This window comes from Carcharodon carcharias, chromosome 4 (genome assembly GCF_017639515.1).
Source record: "Carcharodon carcharias isolate sCarCar2 chromosome 4, sCarCar2.pri, whole genome shotgun sequence".
In the NCBI taxonomy this organism is placed as follows: domain Eukaryota; kingdom Metazoa; phylum Chordata; class Chondrichthyes; order Lamniformes; family Lamnidae; genus Carcharodon; species Carcharodon carcharias.
Window position 1 is genome coordinate 177,865,187 of NC_054470.1, and position 17,427 is coordinate 177,882,613.

Here is a 17,427-nt window from a genome sequence, read left to right on the forward strand (position 1 = left end):
AAGCTCTGTTCACGTGGGTACTTACCTTTTTTTTTACCATACAGCCATACAGACAAGGCCAGCTAGTCTGAGCGAGCCAGAGGCTTTGCAGCATTTGCTGGGATCCCCGCGCCCAGGGTGCAATCAACTGTACACATGTGGCCACCAAGCTGCTAGTGGGTCAGCCGGGTGCCTTCGTTAACAAGAAGGGATTCTGCTCCATGATAGTGTGTGACCACACGATGCAGATTCTGCAAGTCTGTGCAAGGTATCCAGGCAGTTCCCATGATGTGTATATCCTGAGACACTCCCAGATGCCAAATCTCTTCAGTGTTTCACCTTGACTGGATGGATGGCTGCTGAGTAACAAGGGCTATCGCTGAAGAGGTGGCTCATCATGCCTCTCCACCACCCAAGAGCAGAGGCAGATAAGTGTTACAATACGAGTCATACCTCCACAAGGGTGGTGGTAGAGAGGACCATAGGCCTTCTCAAGGTGCACTTCCGATGCCTAGACCATTCAGGGGATGCATTACAATACTCCCCAGAGCGAGTGCATTGATAGTGGTTGCATGCTGCGCTCTCCACAACCTGGCACTGGCAAGGAGGGGCCCACTGGAGGAAGAGGATCTTGATGCAGCTGCACAGGCCACAGATGATGGATCCAGTGGTGAGTCAGAAGAGGAGCACGGTGAGAATACTGAGGGCATGGAGACAGACCTCGATAACCTCCAGGGAGTCAGGGACAACAGGGATGCCTTGATCCCATGCTCCTTCAACTAGATCTGTTTCCACGTCATGCCAGGGCTGCCGCCTCCATCCCAGATGTCCGAAATGACCCCTTCATTTGCACCCAAAGTCCACTCAAATCCTGTGCAATAAAGTATCCATCCACTCACATCCAGCATTACATATTGACGTACCTCTACCAGAAAGAAAAAAGGTGAAGCATACACAGGCCATCAGAACCAAAGCAAATTTAATGTTATTGTCACATTGACTGCATAATGACATTACCATTAGTGGTATTGATGTCCACACCAGCAGAGATAGAAACCAAACATAAATGAACAGAAAGTCACCTTGAACTGACCCTCTTGTGCTCATGGTGCCTTTAACTTACGCTTGCAAGTCCTACATCTTGGTACTCCCCATCCCTCACTGGCACCAGCATTGGAGACAGCCTGCTGACTCTGCTGTCTTGTTGGCCTTGATGACCTTGGTGGTCGTCCTCTGGCCAGTGGCGCCAGTGCTGGCCCCGCCTGGGAAGGAGTGGCTAATGCCACAGCTGGCATCTCCCCAGTCAGCGCTGTCACATCAGATGCAAAGGTCACTGGCAGAGGGGCGGAGAAGCGGCTGCCATTGCCCAGAGTGCCCTGAAAGGAACCTGCGGAGACGACAAGCAGCTCATGCGCCAACGTGAGGTCGCTCTGGACCTCCCTGCTTACCATTTATGAACGGGTGCCTAGTTGGGATACTGGGTGCCTCATCCATCTCCCACACGGACACTGACTAGCTGAGGTCATTGCCTGAGTGAGGGCTTGCAGGTCCGAGCGCAGCCCCAGGAACCCCTGATTCTGTCCCTGGAGCTGCCCCTCCATGAGAGTTGACACTCTCTCACTGGACGAGGCAGTGCACTCGGCCGTGAGGGTTAATGCAGTGCTCATGCTTCACATGGACTCCTCCACAACGGAGACTATGGCACGCAGATCCTCACGGGTCACCGCCAGATCCTCCCGCACATCCCGCTGGACATCCAGCATCTGCCACCTAATGGACGACTCCAGAGGCTCATCATCAGCTTTTGACTGAGCATCATCCTGGTCCCCAGCTGTCCACCAACTGCTGGCGCCCTGGGCACTTGCTGCCTCAGCCTGCACCTCAAGTGATTGTGAATTTTGATAAGGTCCTGCATGTGAGACTGATAATGCAGTTAAGAGCCCATGGGATCCAAGGCAGTTTGGCACATTGGATCCAGAATTGGCTAAGTGGCAGGTAGTAGAGGGTGATGGCCGAGGGGTGTTTTTGTGACTGGATGCCTGTGTCCAGTGGCGGTTACAACAGGGATCGGTGTTGGGTCCCCTGCTGTTTGTAGTATATATAAACGATTTAGACTTGAATGTAGGAGGGTTGATCAGTAAGTTCGTGAATGACATGAAAATTGGTGGGGTGGTAAATAGTGAGGAGGATTGCCTTAGATCACAGGAGGATATAAACGGGCTAGTCAGATAGGCTGATCAGTGGCAAATGGAACTTAATCCGGATAAGTGTGAGGTGATGCCATAGCATACAAGGCTATGGGCCCAGTGCTGGAAAACGTCGCTAGAGTGGTTAGGTACTTGTTTGACTAGGGCAGACTCAATGGGCCAAAGGGCCTTTTTCTGTGCTGTAGACCTCTGTGACTCTATGACTATGACTCTATGAATTGCCCTCACCAATGTGCACCGACATTCTAGCCACTGATCTAATGCCCACAGGGGTGTTGGTATCTGCGCTGGTGCCTGGTTCAGAGAGCGAGTGTGATGCAGGTGCAAATGATGCCAGGTGGTCCTGCAGCATTAGGGATGGCCCTTTGGGGTCCAGACAGTGAGTGTGTGCTGACAAATCTAAGGGAGAACAAGGGCATGTCATTAGTCAATGTCACCACACTGACACTGTGCATGCCAGGCACCATAGTGAGACAATGGAGATCTGCAGCATGGTGCCATCATCTTTCAATGATCAATGGGGAATCCAGGCTGAGGCTCCCACCAATGAAGAGACTACACTAGAAAGGTTGCACAATCTGAAACTCTCAGCTCTGTGCACTGCACTCTTACCATCGTCTGACACCCCAGCCTCTTAACACCCAGTTGTACATGGAGCGTGCTGGCTCTCCAGCTCAAGGGTGTCCTGCTCGAAACAGGTGAGCAGCAGCAGGTTGGATGGGCCTCCACCTGTCCATGACCTCTCCAATTGGTTATGGCCTGTCTTCTCCTGAAAGGACAGAGGAGCGTTGATTAGTCCACTCTCTACCTGCAGCACCATTGCAGCCTGGCCAACCCCAGCTGAGGAACACCTCGCCGAGCACATCCAAGTCATGGCCCTCAAGCCGCAAGGCACTCAGACCAAGCAGACAGGGTGCACCCCCTTGGCCAGCCCCGGCACCATTGACCGTTGGCACTCAGACTCTGGCAGCCCTGAGGTCCACGCGTCAATAACCACACCTTAACACTTCTGCACACTGACCCATGACAACATGGTACCCTCAATTCCTGAGCACAGCAGGCCATAGAACCTCTTCTGGCTCTGCACCCCTGTTCATTGCACCATGTCATGGCTGCCAACAAGCGCTGCAATCTCCTTACATGCCCTCTTTGTGACGTGTGGTGGCCTCCTCCCCCCCATCTTTGGGGACAAGGGTGTCCCTCCTGGTAGCCACCTCCTCCAGAAGGACCGCAAAGCACTCATCCGAAAAGCGTGGGGCCAAGAGCCCACTCAACCTGCAGGATGCTGGACATGGCAGGCTCCTCGACTCCATTACTTGAATGTTGAAGACGCAGAGGAGAAATTGTTCTGTGGTAACCTTCCAGTGGATACCTGTGCCATTTTTAAACCAGCCATCGGGTCCAATGGCAACAGGTACCCACCCCCACCCACTCCTTCCCAACCAGTGAGGGGCCACATTTCCCGCTGGGTGAGCCTTAAATGGCCCGCCAGCATGAAACCGTCATCGGGGGCCGATCATGGACAATGGGCCATTCCCCTGCTGCTCCCAGGCCTGTCGACTGCGCCTGCCCACTGGCCTCAAAATCCTGGCCATTGTGCATGTTTCAGCTAATCAAAATAAGAGATAGCCATTAGCTGGTTCATTCCTCAGGGCATTGCCTTGACCCATTATAGTCAAGCTGCCTGCTTTAAATTTCAAACAATACCTGGCAGTTAACTGTCAGTCACGATTAACTGGTGCATTCTCCTAGGCAATGCTTCTATCAATCAGAGTCCACCTGCCAACCAATCAGCACTCTCTTCTCATACAATATAAAGTTGTTGCTTCCCTGACATTGGTATTCTTGTGATTGTCCTGATAACTGCAAGGCAAAAAGTTTCAACAAAATGTCTTTTTCAGCAATACTAATTCTATATAATCATTTGGAAGATTCCTTGCTGCAAAACTTTCTTGACTGTACACTGCAGAGTTTAGATTTGCTAGTTGACATTATACTCATGCCAGTCAGGAAAATTAGGCTCATTAAGCTATTGCCAGAACTGAGTCAACTATTCTCTATCAATAGATCAACAATTACTTGCATTCATATAGCACCTTTAACATAATAAAGCACTTCCAAGGGCTTCACAGGGATGTAACTGGACAAAAAGAACTGATACTGAGCCAGAGAAGGAGACAATAGGATAGGTCACCAAAAGCTTGATCAAAGAGAGAGGTTGTAAATTGTCCCTTAACAAGAGAAAGGCAGACGGGTTTAGAAAGGGATTCTAGATTTAGGGTTTAGACACTGAAAGCATTGTATTAGATACTCGAAGTATTGTGTTAGTTACTTGAAATCTGCTAACAGGCCAAAAGAACAAGAAATTTCAGATGAAAGCAGACCTGGAAATTTGATATCAGGGATCATCCAGTGTAGTTATTTTGGAAACTGGGACATGCAAAAGAGTAGACCAGGTGTCCAATCTGCTGATGTTCTTAGAGTCCTTATAGGAAGCTCTTGATCTCCACACTCACATTGGTACACCTGAGATTCAAAATTTACCTTGTGAGCAAATACAGCTATAAGCCTCTGCCTTGGTTAAGACACATAACATTGGAGCTCTGAATTTTTAAACGATTAAAGGAACCAGTATTGGGCATGTAAAAAGGACAATACATTAATTATGGGTGACTTTAATCTTCATGTAGATTGGGAAAATCAAATTGGCAGAGGTGGCCACAAACAAGAATTCATAAAATGTATTTGAGACAGTTTCCCAGGAAAATTTGGTGTGGATCCAATCAGGAATCAAGCTATTTTGGATCTGGTAATGTGTAATGAGGCAGGTTTAATAAATCATCTCAGAGTAAAAGATCCCCTAGAAAACAGTGACCATAACATTAGTAGAATTTAACATTCAGTTTGAGAGTGAGAAACTTGGGTCAGAAACAACTGTGCTAAAGTTAATTAAGGTAATTACAAAGGAGTGAGGACAGATTTGATTGGAGTGGACTGGGAAAGGAGTTTAGCAAAAAAGGTGGTTGATGAACAATGACAGATGTTTAAGAAAATAGTACATGATTCCCAACAAAGATATATCCCAGTGAGGAAGAAGGATTCTAGGAAGGGGATAAACCAACTATGGTTAAACAAAGAAGTTAAGGAGTGTACCGAATTGAAATAAAAAAACATACAATGTGGCAAAGATTAGTGGTAACCCAGAGGTTTGGGAAAGTTTTAAAAACCAACAGAAGATGACCAAAAATAATAATAGAGGGAGAAAATAAACTTTGAGGGTAAAATAGCAAGTAATATAAAAACGGACAGTAAGAGCTTCTTAAAATATATAAAAAGGAAGAGAGATGCTAAAGTGAACATAGGTCCCTTAGAGAATGAGGCTGGGGAAATAATAATGGGGAACCAGGAAATGCCAGAGGAGTTAAATAAATACTTTGCATTAGTCTAGAAGGCACTAATAACATTCCAAAAATACTAAATAATCAAGGGGCAAAAGAGGGGAGAGGAAATAAATATAATAACTATCATTAGAGAAAAATTACTGAGGGAACTAATGGGGCTAAAGGCCAATATGTCCTCTGGACCTGATGGGTTGCATCCTAGGATATTAAAGGAAGTAGCTGCAGAGATAATGGATGCACTGGTAGTAATCTTCCAAGAATCCGTAGATTCTGGAAAAGCCCCAGAGGATTGGAAAACTGCCAATGTAACACCTTTATTCAAAAAGGGAGGAAGACAAATATCAGGTAACTATAGACCAGTTAGCTTAACAGCCATCATTCAGAAAATGTTAGAGTCTATTATAAAGGATTTAATAGCAGAGCATTTAGAAATGCATAATCTAATCAAGCAGAGTTGGCATGGCTTCATGAAGGGGAAATAATGCCAGAGAAATTTATTAGAATCCTTTGAGAAGGTAGCAAGCAGATGGATAAAAGGGAACCAGTAGATGTGATATATTTGGATTTTCAAAAGGCATTTGATAAGGTACCACACACAAAGTTACTTAATAAGATAAGAGCCCATGGTGTTGGGGGTAGTATATTAGCATGGATAAAGGATTGGCTAACTAATAGAAGACAGAGAGTTGGGATAAGGGGGGCATTTTCAGGATGGCAGCCTGTAACTACTGGAGTGTCACAGGAATCAGTGCTGGGGCCACAATTATTTACATTATATATTAAGGGATGAGGGAAGTGAATGCACTATCACCAGGTTTGCAGATGACACAAAAATAGGTAGGAAGGCAAATGGAATGTTGGCCTTTATTTCAAAGGGAATGGAGTATAAAAATAGGGAAGTCTTGCTAAAACTATGCAAGGCACTAGTTAGACCGCATGGAGAATACTGTGAACAATTTTGGTCCCCTTACCTAAGGAAAAATATACTGGCAGTGGAGGTAGTCCAGACAAGATTCACTAGGTTGATTCTGGGTATGGAGGGATCTTCTTATGAGGAGAGGCTGAGTTGGTTGGGAATGTACTCACTGGAGTTTAGAAGAATGAGAGGCGACCTTATTGAAATCGATAAGATTCTTCGGGGGCTTGACAGGTTAGATGTTGAGAGGTTGTTTCCCCTTATGAGAAAGTCTAGGACCAGAGGCCATAATCTCAGAGTAAGGGGTCGCCCATTTAAGACAGAGATCAGGAGGAATTTCTTCTCTCAGAGGGTAGTGAATCTGTGGAATTCTTTACCATAGAAGGCTGTAGAAACTGGGCCGTTAAGTATATTCAAGGTTGAAATAGACAGATTTTTAATCGCTAAGGGAATCAAAAGTTATGGGGAAAAGGCAGGAAAGTGGAGTTGAGGCTTATCACATCAGCCATGATCTCATTGAATGGCGGAGCAGGCTCGATGGGCTGAATGGCCTAAAGCTGCTCCTACATCTTATGATCTTATGGCTTATCATGATAATGGTAAGGGCTTGGTCTACACATACTTATTAAATTGCACTAGACTTGTACAGCTCGAACATATAAAGATGTCTGTCATGAGCTGCCCTCAGTCCTTTTAACCTAATGAAAGCAGATCTGCATCATATAGCTCAGGAGGAGCCTGAGACTGGTTTGGGGCTTTTGAGAAGGTGTTATGATGAATTGGAGTGCTTGCCATGCCACTAAAGAGGCGCTGCTGATACCTGAGTGGGTTTAATACAAGCCCTTGTCAGTCGTCTAATGACCAGATACTATCTTCCTTTGGGGGAAGGTGGTTCAAAGGCAATGCACTTGGACTTGGAAGATAGAATCCTAGTCAATCCTATTTTGCAGTATTGAGAATGAGATACCTGAACAAGATAGGTCCCCAACCCACCCCCCCCACCCCAGGCACAGTTCTCACTGTATCATCCAACCTGGCTCATTCATGGAATGTAGAAGATTGACCCTGTCTCTGGGGCCTGGGCTACTTCCAACTCAGAACAAATAACCATGCAAGTCAATGCCCTAAAAGTAATCCAGGTTGGATATACATCGGTAAGTTTATACTACCCTAGGAGGCTCAGCAGTTTTAGCTGATTGAACTGCAGTGGACTACTGTGCAGGGGTAATTCTCTGGTGACTTGGGTTCAAATCCCATGCATAGCAGATGGTGGAATTTGAATCCAATAAAAATCTGGAATTAAAAAGTCTAATGATGACTCTGAAACCATTGTTGATTATCATAAAAAACCCATTTGGCTCACTAATGTCCATTCGGGAAGGAAATCTGTCACCCTTACCTGGTCTAGCTTACATGTGACTCCAGACTCAAAGCAATGTGGTTGACTCTTAAATGCCCTCTGAACGAGGGCAATTGGGGATGGCCAATAAATGCTGGCTGAGCCAGCAATGCCCACATCCCATGAATGAACATAAAAAAACAGCAGTGCCATAACAGTCTGGGGTTTTAATAATATGGTGTTTCTGTTATTTCTGTTCTTTAACTAGCCAATTAAAGCATAGATTGTGCATACTTATCCTCTGATATGCTCTGATTTTTCCTCATGAATAAGAAAAAGAAAAAAAGAAATATTGCATTTATATAGCATCCTCCACAACCTCAGGATGCCCCAAACTACTTCAGAACCAAACCTTTGAAGATATGTAGTCACTGTTGTAATGTAGAGAGGTGTGGTAGTCAAATTCTGCTCAGCAAACTCCCACAAACAGCAATGTGATAATCATCTGAGGTGTTGGGAGATAAATATGGCCAGGACACGAGGGAGAACTCCCCTGCGCTTCTTTGCAATAGCTCCATGGGATCTTTTATGTCCACTTGCATGGCAAAGGGGGGCCAAGTGGGGTTGAATCTGCGGTCTTTTGAGACCGAGGTGAAAATGTGACTCTGGAGCCAAGACTCACGTCTCGCTCAAAAGAATGAGGGAAGTAATGAATTTGTTGTCCATGTAGCTGGACTCTTGTCCTAACTGGACCTTTCAATGGGAGAAGTGAATGTTTTGTCATACCTTATGAAGGACATAGATCTCTTGTTTCTACATCTGAATCCATTCAATCATCTGGGCACAACACATCTAGAAAATTTAAATAGTGGGAACTGCATAACAGAGGTCACCTGATATGAGATCCACCCAGGCAATGTTTTATGCACAAGCACGAGAGAGGAAAATTTGCCTTCATTCTCTTGCACCAAGCATTTCACAAGGTGCAAATGCATAATCTTGTTAAAGTATTTTACAGTTTATTTGGTCCCGTTCCCTTACAGAACGTATCTTTTTATTTCTTTCACAGATCGAGGCAGCGACTTCTACAGCGTCTGCGGGCCTAATAAAGAACTGGATGAGGATACATGTCAGTGTGTCTGTAAAGGAGGCCTACACCACACTAGCTGTGGACGCCACAAAGAGCTAGATAAGGACTCGTGCCAATGCGTGTGCAGAAACAGACTGTATCCCGCCTTATGTGGCCCCCACAAGCAATTTGATGCAAATTCTTGCGAGTGTATTTGCAAAAAAAGCTGTCCAAGGAATCAGCCTTTAAACCCAGTAAAATGTGCCTGCGAGTGCACAGAGTCTCCAAATAAATGCTTTCTGAAAGGAATGAGGTTTCACCCTCACACCTGTAGGTGAGTGTTGTGTCAGTTTACACCATACGTAAGGCTTGCTTTGTTCCAGAGTGATGTTAAAAAATGTTGTAATTGAATTCTTTGAGGCATTTTCTTTCTTCATGCTCTTTTAAAAATTCATTCACAAAATGTGGGCATCACTGCCAAGACCAACATTTATTGCCTGTCATTAATTGGCCTTCAGGATGTTCTAGTGGGCTGCCTCCTTGAACCATTGCAGCCCATGTGCTGAAGGTGCTCTCACAGTGCTGTTATAGGAATTTTCAGGATTTTGACCAAGTGGCAGTGACAGAACAGCGATATATTTCCAAGTTGGGAAAGTATACAACTTGGAGGGGATGGTGTGCCCATGCATCTGCTGCCCTTGTCCTTCTGGGTGGTAGAGGTTACAGGTTTGGGAGGTTCTCTCTTGGCAAGTGCTGTGGTGCATCCTGTCAATAGAACACAATGGCCAGAATTTTATGGCCCCATCGTGGCGAGCTATTCTAAACTCCATTGGTTTCAATGGGAACGTAAAATCCAAGCTGTCATAAAATTCCGTCCAATGTAGCTACAGCATGCTGCTATTGAAGGAATAGCATGAAGAAAGCAAGTGGATGGGATATCAATCAAAATGACTTTTCTGTAATATCATCAAGCTCCTTGAGTGCTGTTTGAGCTGCACCCATCCGGGCAAATGGGCATTATTCCAGCACATCCCTGAATTGTGCTTTGCAGATGGTAGAGATGCTTTGGGAGTCAGAGATTGACTATTTACCACAGAATATCCAGTCTCTGACATGACATTTGTGTGGCTGATCCTTATTAGTTTCTGGTTAATAGTGATTCTCAGGACTTTATGGTGTATGACTCAGTGATGGCAATGCCATTGAATGGTTGGTCTTCTGGCTTGAAGATAATGGTAGAGTAAGAACATAATAAATAAGAGCAGGAGTAGACTAAACAGCCTGTTGAGCCTGCACTCTGCCATTCTGTACAATCGTGGCTGATTTTCTATCTCAAATCTATTTTCCTGCCTGTTCCCCATATCCTTTGATTTCCTGAGAGATCAAATATGTGTCTATCCCAGCCTTGAATATATTCAATGATGGAGCATCCACAACTCTTTGTGGTAGAGAACTCCAAAGATTCACAAACCTTTGTTGAATAAAATATTTAAGAGTTAGTTATGTTAAATGAATTAACAAATATAGATTAAATATAAAATTAAATAAATATATAAATAAATTAATGAAATAATTATAGAACCTTTCACAACCTCTGGACATCCCAAAACACTTCTCAGCCAATGAAGTAGTTCTGAAGTGCTGTCACTGTTGCAATGTAGGATAGTGATAGTGAATGGGCAAATAATGGCCTAGTACTTAGACAGGGTCTCATATAAGCAAATCTCCTTAATGCAAATCCTTGTCTTATGGTTCAAAATTGAATACATGGTTGAAGCCGTGTCCCAGTTAGAACAGGGCTTGTATCACACAAGAGAGAAAAAAAGCCTTTTTTTTTAAATCATAAATTTGTGTCCCAGAAATAAGGACAGTCCTGTCAGTCCTTGCTTCGCTAGTTGGTTTAGAATCGCTGTCTTGCTCAATTACCCTATCCAAACCCACTGCTGCAATGTAAAGCCAACCAGAGAATTACTTTTACTGCAAGTAGCTACTGCCAAGTTTAAAAAAAACCTGTTACAAGCCAAAGCAGTAAACTTAACAGACCCAAAATGTCAACTCTAATCAAGTCATGCCAGGGATGTTGACAAAAATGACTCCCAACTCTACCACTGCCAGATTGTGAAGGAGTATAGCAGAAATAAAAACAGAAAATGCTGGAAAATCTCAGCAGCTCTGTCAGCATCTGTGGAGCAAGAAACAGAGTTAACATTTCGAGTCCTTATGACTCTTCTTCAAAGCTGAAGAGAGGCTGAGAGAGGCCAGGATGGGAGGGGTCAGGGACAGCCTTCCCACCCAGAAGCCAACTGAGCCCTTAAGTGACCACCTAAGGGTGCAATCCCGCCAGTGCTGGTGTTCAGCCAGCAGCAGGCAAGGGCCACACCTTGTGGGCAACCCACGAGATAAACCCTTGCAAGTAAACCCTGGCAGGCATGCCTGCAGCCTGGGTGCTCCTTCCTACCTGGGCAGCACCGCAAAGATATCCACAGGAGGCATGAGTGAAGAACTCTGCCTATCTAAATATTCAGCCCATCCCCGCCCACCCAGTCCGCCCTAACTGGCCTGACGAGCCTTCCGTCCCTACCTTCACTCCAGGCTCCAGCGACAATCCTGCAGTTTGGGCAGTACCCTACAGTACCACCAGTGGCTGCCAAGCTCAAACTGGCAGGAAATCCCCATTGAGGACAGCGACAACCCCAATTCCAGCTGGTAAGTGCCTGAGTGGCACTAAGTCAGTTTGAGGAGGAATCTCAGAATGGCCGTGGAGGATTGCCACCCAATCTCCAGCCAGTGGATGGACCCTCTGCTGCAAGATTAAATCCCACCCATAGAGGTTAAAATTAACCAGGGAAAGGAAGCTTACGATAAGTGTCAGGGCATTAAAAAATAGAGAGCCAAGCTGAATACGGAAAACATGGAGGAGAACTGAAACAGGGATTAAGAGAGGCAAATGAAAATAGATTATTATCAATTAACATCAAATATCTGTTATACAACTGCTTAAAACAATAGTCCTGAAAGGAAAGGTGGTGTCAATTAGGGACCATAAAGAAGCTTTCCTGGTGGAGGCAGAGAGCATGCCTGAGTAATTCGTATTTGTCTTCAGTAAAGACAAGGATGATGACAATACCACAGTAAAGGTAATAGCGTGTTTCAAAGATTAAGATGAGTAAAGGGCAGTTAGCTTTATAAGATTTTCTGGGTGCATGCTGCTCCTAAAACTAATAACTAGCTCATGTTGGCGATACTTTGTATTTTGGAAATGATTTCCAATTTTGAGGCTAGATCAATTGAAAATTTTAAAACTGAGATTGATAGGTATTCGTTTGGCTAGGATCTTCAGGGTTACGAGACCACAGTGAGTAAATGACATTACGATATAACCAAACCGTGTTTTAATTGATTGGCAGAACAGGCTTAAGAGAATGAATGGCCTATTCCTGTTGCTATATTCCTAATTCCCAGATCGAACTGCATCAAGAAGTAAGGAGTAAGCTTTCCACCACCATTAGCTTATTTTCCTTAGAGCGATAAAAAAAATTAAATTCTGAATAAATTGTATTTTCCTGAGTAAGTGAAGTGTGATATCTGATTCCCCTGCCTCTCTCAGTCCATTCTCTTACCTCTTCTTCCTATCTTGAATGTTTTGGCTCATTGCCGGTGTGCAGTTCCACAGATGGTAGGCAGCCTCTTGCACCTCACCCAATTGTCAATCTTCATGACTGAGTGAATGCAATTCAGATGTGGAATCAGAATCGAGTCAGAGAGCCTGCACCAGCCCTCATGCAATATAGGTGGTCCTAGCCACTGGAGTCACAAGCAGAGACACCTGGCTGACTTTTTCCGATGAAGTCTTACATTTGTGTAGCTTTTTGCATGACGTCAGGACAAGTCAAACCGCTTTGCAGCCAATGAAAAATATTTTTGAGGCGCAGTCTCTGTTCGAATCTATGAAACACAGCAGCCAATTTCCACATGACAAATTCTATTTCCTTCATTAAAATACATATCAAATTATCTAAGCCACTCAATGCTGGGACCAATAAAAATTGATCTCATGAAAGGTTCCATTGGGCAGTCTTCATATTACCACATTTGCTTTATCTCTCCTTATTTATTTTCAATTGTTGAGACTTTTGTCTCTATTGCATTGTTTTTGTTGCCTGCAATTGTTTTAATGCAATGATGCCATGGTGCCAACATAGGGGAAACATAATGTAAATCAACCCTTCAGGTGTGACTGGTCATCAGGTCTAGTGATGGAGGCTCTCCCCCCCCCCCACCCCCCAAAATGTTGCTCTACCTAGGAACATAGGGACATAGGAGCAGAAGTAGGCCATTTGGCCCTTGGATCCTTCTCCACCATTCAATAAGATCATCACTGTTTTGATTGTGGTCTCAGCTCCACTTACCTTTCTGCCCCCCATAGCCCCTGACTTCTTTGCCTAACAAAATCTATCTAAATCTGCCTTGAATAAATTTAAAGACCCAGCCTCCACTACTCCCTGGGGAAGGGAATTCCACACGCCAACGGCCCTTGGGAGAAAACAGTTCTTCTCATCTCTGTCTTAAAAGGGAGACCTCTCGCTTTTAAACTATGTCCCCTAGTTTTAGTCTGCCCCACAAGAGGAAACATACTCTGGATATCCACCCTAACAAGCCCCCTCAGGATCTTATATGTTTCAATAAGATCACCTCAAAAACTTCCAAAACCCAATGGGTTTAGGCCTGACCTGTTCAGCCTTTCTTCATAAGACAACCCCCTCATCCTAGCCCTGAAGAAGGGTCATACAGACTCGAAACATTAGCTTTGTTTCACTCTCCACTGATGCCATCAGCCCTGCTGAGTTTTTCCAGCATTTTCTGGCTTTATCCCTTCATCCTAGGAATGAGTCTGGTGAACCGTCTCTGAACTGCTTCCAAAGCAACTATATATTTTTTTTAAATAAGGAGACAAAAACTGTACATTCTGATGAAGCTGCACTGTAGAGATGCCAAGGCTAATATATCTTTCCTGTACTGCTGTGTCCAGAAGTGAATGGAGTACTCTAAACCAGAGCTTTAGATTACTGTAACATAGCTTCCAGTCATTTTGAGATAAAGGCCAACATTCCAGTAGCCTTTATCATTATTTTTGGTACCTGTCCACAAGCTTTTAGTGATTTCTGTACGCTGACGCCTAAATCTCTGCGCATCCATAGTTCCCAGCTTCCTGCCATTTAGAAAATACTCTGATTTAACTTTCTTAGGTCCGAAGTCGATGATCTAACCCTTTCCCACTTTGAACTGCATCTGCCAAGTTGTACCATCTCACTCATTCTACTACTGTCCCTTTGCTCCAGTCTGCACTACTCACTGTGCAAATGGTAATATATGCAGAATTTTCAGTTCTAATTTCAGATTATCCACATGAATGCTTCTCCCACCCACCACCCCCCCCCCCAACTCACTCAAATAAATATTTTATTTTTACTACTATCATGCAATGCAAATTTGCACAGCAAAACCTGAGAAGCTTAACATTAGAGGTTGGAGAAAACGTCCTGCAAAACATGAATCAGCAGTTAATCAGTGAATATTAAAATGGAAGTGTACACAATAGAAAATAAAATCTGTGTATCTATGATATGTTTTATTACATTTGAGTAAAACCAACCCTTGCATTAATCATTATCTTACACCCTGAAAACATTCTCCAACCAACATGATAAATGGATAATAAAGGAATGTTTTTGGATGGAGACATGCACTTTATGATTAATTAATTCGAGATCTTGTCAGTGCCAGCCAGAATCTATTTCTAACCTTCTGCTGCTGATTTCTGTCTACAATTTATGTAACCCCAATCTGTATCTTTTGCATAATGAATGTCTGTTAGCATAAATGGATTTCTCTGTAAACATACAATCATTACAGGAGCAAAGTCTCAATGGGAGCAGTTTCTAGCACAAACGAAGGTGGAGTGTTTAAAGCAGGTCAAGTGCTGTATTATGAATAAAGCCAGCACGAGGCTTCCTTTCATGAATTTCATATTTCCCCATTGCTCACATCCTATTGCAGTGCACCACTGTTTTTGGTTATTTAACCCACTACAACATTTGGAAAAACCCTTGTATATTTTGCTTGATTAATTACGTATATTATCATCTCCACCGCTGGAGGGATAGAAACTTTGTTTATGGAAAATAAAATGATTTGCTGTATTTGGATCTGAAGCAAGCTTGCCTATCATCCATCTCTGAATGGGATACTGTGCAGGCAGCTTTCGCAATGAAACACCAATTATCTGCTGTCTGTGAACAAGTAAACAGACTATCAGTGTCATTGGCCTAGACATGTCACCGTAAGGGTCACTGTTGCACAAGCATTAACCATAGATAAAGGCTTCATTAAAAATGTGACAAATGGATTAAGTGTTGATAACTATCGCAGGATAGTATAATTTCAAATTTCATTGATCTATTATTTTCTTAATGTGGTTTTATTTTAATGACTCAAGCAATGAAAGTGAGGACAGAAGTACCCCAATTTTCTGCTTATCATATTCTTTTGAAAGTGGTGCATCCAAACCACATTCTTTTCCTTTCTATATAAAATCATGTTGGGATCATTGCTATACCAACAGTGATTTGGTAAGGGAATAAGATGAGTATTTTGGCTATGTCTCCATGATGGACCATTCCTACCCACTTGTCACTTCGATAGTTTAAAGACATTTCCTTAAATAAAGGGAACAAAGGTAGAGATATGCAATTGAACAGGAATGTCTAAATTGTAATACATGGTGTTATATTGCCCAAATGATCCAGCCCTTGTGGCACAAGTAACTGAGTCCTACTCTGCGCTCTGTCTCATATTTGTTGGTTAGCCCTATCGCAATTTTGTGGCGGTTTGGACTCCATTTATTCTAATTCTTATTTTCAAATCCCTCAGTTATCATCCTTCCCAATCTCTGTAAAAGGTGCCTGCGCTCCTGGCCTCTGAAACCTCCCAATTTCAAAACTCACCATTAGCTGCAGAGTGCCTGTACTCTGGACCTCCCTCTCTAAACCACTTTGTTTTTCTCTTCCTCTCTCTCTCTTCCTAAAAATGCTTCTGAAAACCTATCGCTTTGACAAGCTGTCCTAATATCTCCTCATGTGACTCAATATAAAATTTTGTTTGATAATGTTCCTTTGAAGTGCCTTGGGATGTTTTCTTAAAGGTAATACTTGATTGCTGTTGTTATGCAGCTTGCGAGATCAAGGTGCCTGCATGCCCTGTGATAAAATAATTGCATTCAGTCCTGAAATTGCTGATATAGTGTAGTCCTCATGCACTAATTGAAACCTCCCAACATGAGAGTTATTAACTTTTTCAATAGATTAATTAAGGCAATAATCTTGATTCTTTTATATTCCACAGTTGCCACAGGCCACCCTGTGTAGTCCGGACAAGACGCTGCAGCCAAGGCTTTTACTTTAGCAAGGAGGTATGTCGCTGTGTCCCTACATATTGGAGAAGACCGCACACTGACTATTATTGACGGTGACTGTCATTTGGTGACAAAAGAACCATTGTCAGACTTTCACATGGATGCTACTACCGAGAGGGAGAACATTGTGTAAAAAAAAAGATGCATACTATCTACATCTTGGATTCAGCAGTGCACCAGAGACGCAGGAGGGCCCGAAGCAATCCCAATACTGCACGTTTCAAAAAAAAAATGCAGACGTACAATGTAGAAACTTGCCTGGAGGCTACAAGTCATGCAGAGAACTTGCCCGGGCTTCATGTGACACACTGATGTCCAAAAGGTCTAGATCTTTTCAAGCTAATTTTTGTTTTTAAGATAATGAATCTATATCTAATTTATTGCCACCAAAATGTTGTGCAACATTCCTGTTCATAACAGTTAACAACTGTAAGAGTTCACTGTGATCAGTATTTTTATATCATGTAAAATATCTTTAAAATAAATGGCAAAAGTGTATTGTACAACACGTATCCATTGTAGGATTAACCCAATTTTGCGAGTTGAAGTTACCACTTATTCCAATGGAAAAATGGGGAAAGTGGGGAAAAAAAAAGGCTCCTGACTGCAGATGGACAGGGAAACAAGAAACTAATGGGCTTGGGAGGCTAGATACTGGTGGCGGGATTTTCCACTCGTGCTAGTAGAAGGCATGTCACAGGCAGGACCAGAAAATCCTGGTCTGAGAGACTGTTTCCCCTGACTGGAGAGTCTAGAACGAGGGGTCATTGGCTCAGCATAAGGAGTCAGCCATTTTGGCCTGAGTTGAGGAGAATTTCTTTAGTCAGGGTTGTAAAATTCTCTAACCCAGAGAGCAGTGGATGGTCAATTGATGAGAATATTCAAGACTGAGATCTATGCATTTTTGGGCACTAAGGGAATCAAGGGACATGGGGAAAGGACAGATAAGTGCCACAGATGTAGAAATGCAGCCATTATCTTTTTGAATAGCGGTGGAGGCTCGATGGGCCATATGACCTTTATCAACTTCTGCCAAGAATGCTAC

The 17,427-nt window shown here is 43.6% G+C and overlaps 1 protein-coding gene across 2 annotated transcripts in view; it reads left to right on the forward strand.

The window, feature by feature from the left end:
- Nucleotides 1–16,885, forward strand: part of vegfc (vascular endothelial growth factor c) — a 227,758-nt gene extending 210,873 nt beyond the window's left edge. For both annotated transcript variants that reach the window (XM_041185274.1, XM_041185276.1), the window contains 2 exons: nt 8,912–9,245; nt 16,313–16,885. In XM_041185274.1, the coding sequence (XP_041041208.1) occupies nt 8,912–9,245; nt 16,313–16,433 (455 nt within the window). In that variant the 3' untranslated portion in view covers nt 16,434–16,885. The remainder of the gene's footprint in view (nt 1–8,911; nt 9,246–16,312) is intronic.
- The last annotated feature ends 542 nt before the right edge of the window (nt 16,886–17,427 follow it).